Raw genomic sequence first — 3,174 nt, forward strand, 5'->3', positions numbered from 1 at the left:
GGCAATGCTCTTAACCACTGAGCCATTTTCGATTCAGTGCGTCTATACCCTCTAGTATGCCCCTAGACAACGTCAATCACTCTGTCTGACCCCGCCTACTTTCCCAGAGCTGGCTTGGAAGCACTTCCTCCGCGGCCCGGAAGCAGTTCTTCGCAGGTCAAATCCTGTAGTCCGGTGAGTTTGCCCAGAGCCTTTAGACTGGTTGCCTGCCTAGGAACTGCGTGGAGAACCTTTACTCATGCCCGGGAACCGTATTTTGTGCGCCCAGATCAACCCGCGTGACGAGGAGAGCCGCGAGACTGAGGAAGTAGGGACTTGAGAGAGAGATGGCAGCAGAGCGAGGCGAGGGCTGCCCAGAGAAGAAGCACCCAGAAAGGATCAGGGACACGGATTCAGACGCTTCTGCGGCTGGGGAGGAGACTTGACTGTCGTTGGTGCGGGAAGAGCCAGGCGATGAGGGGACTAGAGAGGGGTGAAGCTGCAGGTGACAGTGGACCTAGTTGGGGCGGGATAACTGGCCCGTCGGAGGGAATACAGAAAGCAGGGTCTGGAGTACCGAAAGCAACGGGAAGTGAGGGGACACGAGCTGAGCTTCCATTGTGTGGAGGGTGGCTGGAGAGAAAGAAAGGCTGGTGGAAGGTGTCAAGGAGATAGTGCAGAATGAGGGCGGGAGAGGCTAGATAAGGGAGGAGTTGATGGGTTAATAGGGTTATTGTTATTGAGCTTGCCTTTTTGTTGAAAAAGCTTTGCTTAAATGTTGGTGGTGAGAAAGAGAATTGCAAAATGTGTATCTAACGGGTACGTATTGTGCAGGACATGTTGGCACACACCAGTAATGTCAGCGTGTGGAAGCAAAGCTGGGGTAGGAGTATAGACAGTTTAAGGCAGCCTGGAAAAGATAACTTAAGGCACTTTCCAAGTGAGTAAATAATGTTGAGGTTTAGACCTTCTTCAGCCAGAACAGTGATGTGACTCCTTTGGACAAGGTCACTCTTTGGTTTCACAGGTGTGGTATGGAGGAGTGGTGGGATGTTTTCCTCTTTTCTAAAAGTGTCAACTTTCTTGTTGTCTCTCCTGCAGTAGTTTATTCCCTACAGCCCCTTGCTGCGCTAAAAAGGTCCATCTTTCTGCATGGTGAATTCCTCCCAGTGACTCTGGCTGTGGTACAGGAAGTGGGTGCCTTGCTTAGCTGGGTTGAATGTCCCTGTAATCCCAGCTCGCAGGAGACACAGGCAGGAGGAAGATGAGTTCAAGTCCAGTCTGGGCTGTATATTGTGCCCTCATCTCCAAAAGGGAAGGGAAGTGGCTGTGTTTATCTGGAACATTATATTTTACTATTTTTGAGAGAAGGTTTTGCTAGTTCTACGAGTTCCATAAGGCCTGAAAATCACTAGCCTGACTGGCCTTGAGTTCACAATCCTCAGCCTTTAGTGCTAGCATTGTATATGTATGCAGGCCCATTCTCTTTTAATATTATTCAGAAAATTAGGGTTTTATTAATGAAAGCACTTCACAAACCTTTGATATCTTAACTGTGTGCTTTTGGTATTCAGGACTGACTTCTGAATACTCAAGTTACTCAAGGAAGAAACTGGGAGGAGGAGGAGAATGAAGAAACAGAAAGAACCAGTAATGTCTGCCACGAAGGTAAAGTGAGCCACCCCCCACACACACACCACATTTTTTTCTGCTCTCCCTGAAGTGTGAGGCATGGAAGCTGTTGTCCTGCACTGAGTGTAGCACAGACATTTCACTTGCTCTTCCTCGTGTTTTTCCTTAGCCTTTGTTGTGTTCACTAGATTTCATCTCACAATAATCCTGTGATATAGAACATGGAAGAAACTTCTATTGAATATGTTCTAGAAGCAGCCCCTGTGCTAAGGATTGCCTAGTAAGGATTGACCAGGTGGGCTATCTAAGTGGACTGTTAGCTCTCTAGATGTAGGAAAAAGACACTATACTTTGAAATCACATGTTGACATGCACACACAGATACTTCTTCAATTATGGGGATAAGGAGACCTTCATGTGAAACCGCATTCTTCATAGCCCAGTATACTGCAGGATATAATGTCAGTGGTCATTGTTTCCAAAAGAACATCTCAACAACTAAAATTGGAATAAGGGTTAGAGGGTGTTGTATTTCACCATTAAGATATTAGGGTTTTTTCCCCCCTTGTTTTCAGAGAGAGTAAGATTATCTTTTTGTGTAGCTAAGGCTGTTTCCTCAGTGCATTCTGGGCTATCATCATCTCTCTGTGTATGTGGACTATGTACTTGTTCATGTGAGTGTGTTCTCATACGTTGTAGGCATGTTTGAAGGCCAGAAGTCAAATCAGTCACCTTCCTGAGCGGCTTGCTACTCTTATTTTGATACAGCATGTCTTATAGGATCTGGAGATCATTAATTGGTTAAGCTGGCTGGGCACTAAGCACCATGGATTTGTCTCTCCACTAGTACAGTACTGAGTTTACAGATGCTCTCAGCTTTTACATGATGCTGGGGATACAAGCTCAGGTCCACTTGCTTTCCAGGCAAGCACTTTACTGCCTGAGTTGTCAGTATGAACCAGCCTGAGTGCTCAACAAAGGGGGCTCTGTGAACATTCTCAGAACTTCTATCCTGTAGCCCCTGCTGTTCCCATGTGACTCTTCTGAATCTCACATTTCTGATAAAAGTAATTCTATTTTTCAGTCTTGGGAGCATATTTCCTTATAATAAAAAACACAATAATATTTTCCTCCTATTAATTAGTATTGGATATTCAAAAGTAAAAATGTAAATGTGTATCCTAAACAGACTCTTTCATCATAAATTTGGAAGCAGTCCTGAATTTTAGGAAGTGAATTGAAGCATTCTTTTCCTTGCCTATTACTGTTTCTTAGACACCAGGAAACCACAGCTGCAGTTCTTTCAGGAGTTTAAAAGATTTTTTAGGGTACTTTATTTTGTAAGTTTTCCCATTAGGAAAGTAGAGTAGTCTCTCTGTCTGTCTCTCTGTCTCTCTGTCTCTCTCTCTCTCTCTCTCTCTCTCTCTCTCTCTCTCTCTCTCTCTCTGTCTCTCTCTGTCTGTCTCTCTTGTCTCCTATTTTTCTTTTTGATTTTCCAAGACAGGGATTCTCTGTATAGCCCTGGCTGTCCTGGAACTTGCTTTGTAGGCTGGCCTCAAACTC

General features: G+C 45.0%; 1 protein-coding gene across 5 annotated transcripts in view; it reads left to right on the plus strand.

Moving 5' to 3' along the window:
• Positions 1 to 122: 122 nt before the first annotated feature.
• LOC101990893 (zinc finger protein 160-like) overlaps positions 123 to 3,174 on the plus strand; it is a 16,591-nt gene continuing 13,539 nt past the window's right edge. The window contains exons 1-2 of one of the 5 annotated variants that reach the window (XM_026778404.1): positions 123 to 174; positions 1,554 to 1,647. In XM_026778404.1, the coding sequence (XP_026634205.1) occupies positions 1,609 to 1,647 (39 nt within the window). In that variant the 5' untranslated portion in view covers positions 123 to 174; positions 1,554 to 1,608. Of the gene's footprint in view, positions 175 to 204; positions 1,648 to 3,174 lie in introns of those variants that run through there. The other 4 variants (XM_026778406.1, XM_026778407.1, XM_026778408.1 and 1 more) reach the window with 4 other exon arrangements.

Source organism: Microtus ochrogaster, unplaced genomic scaffold, assembly GCF_000317375.1.
Source record: "Microtus ochrogaster isolate Prairie Vole_2 unplaced genomic scaffold, MicOch1.0 UNK138, whole genome shotgun sequence".
Classification (NCBI taxonomy): domain Eukaryota; kingdom Metazoa; phylum Chordata; class Mammalia; order Rodentia; family Cricetidae; genus Microtus; species Microtus ochrogaster.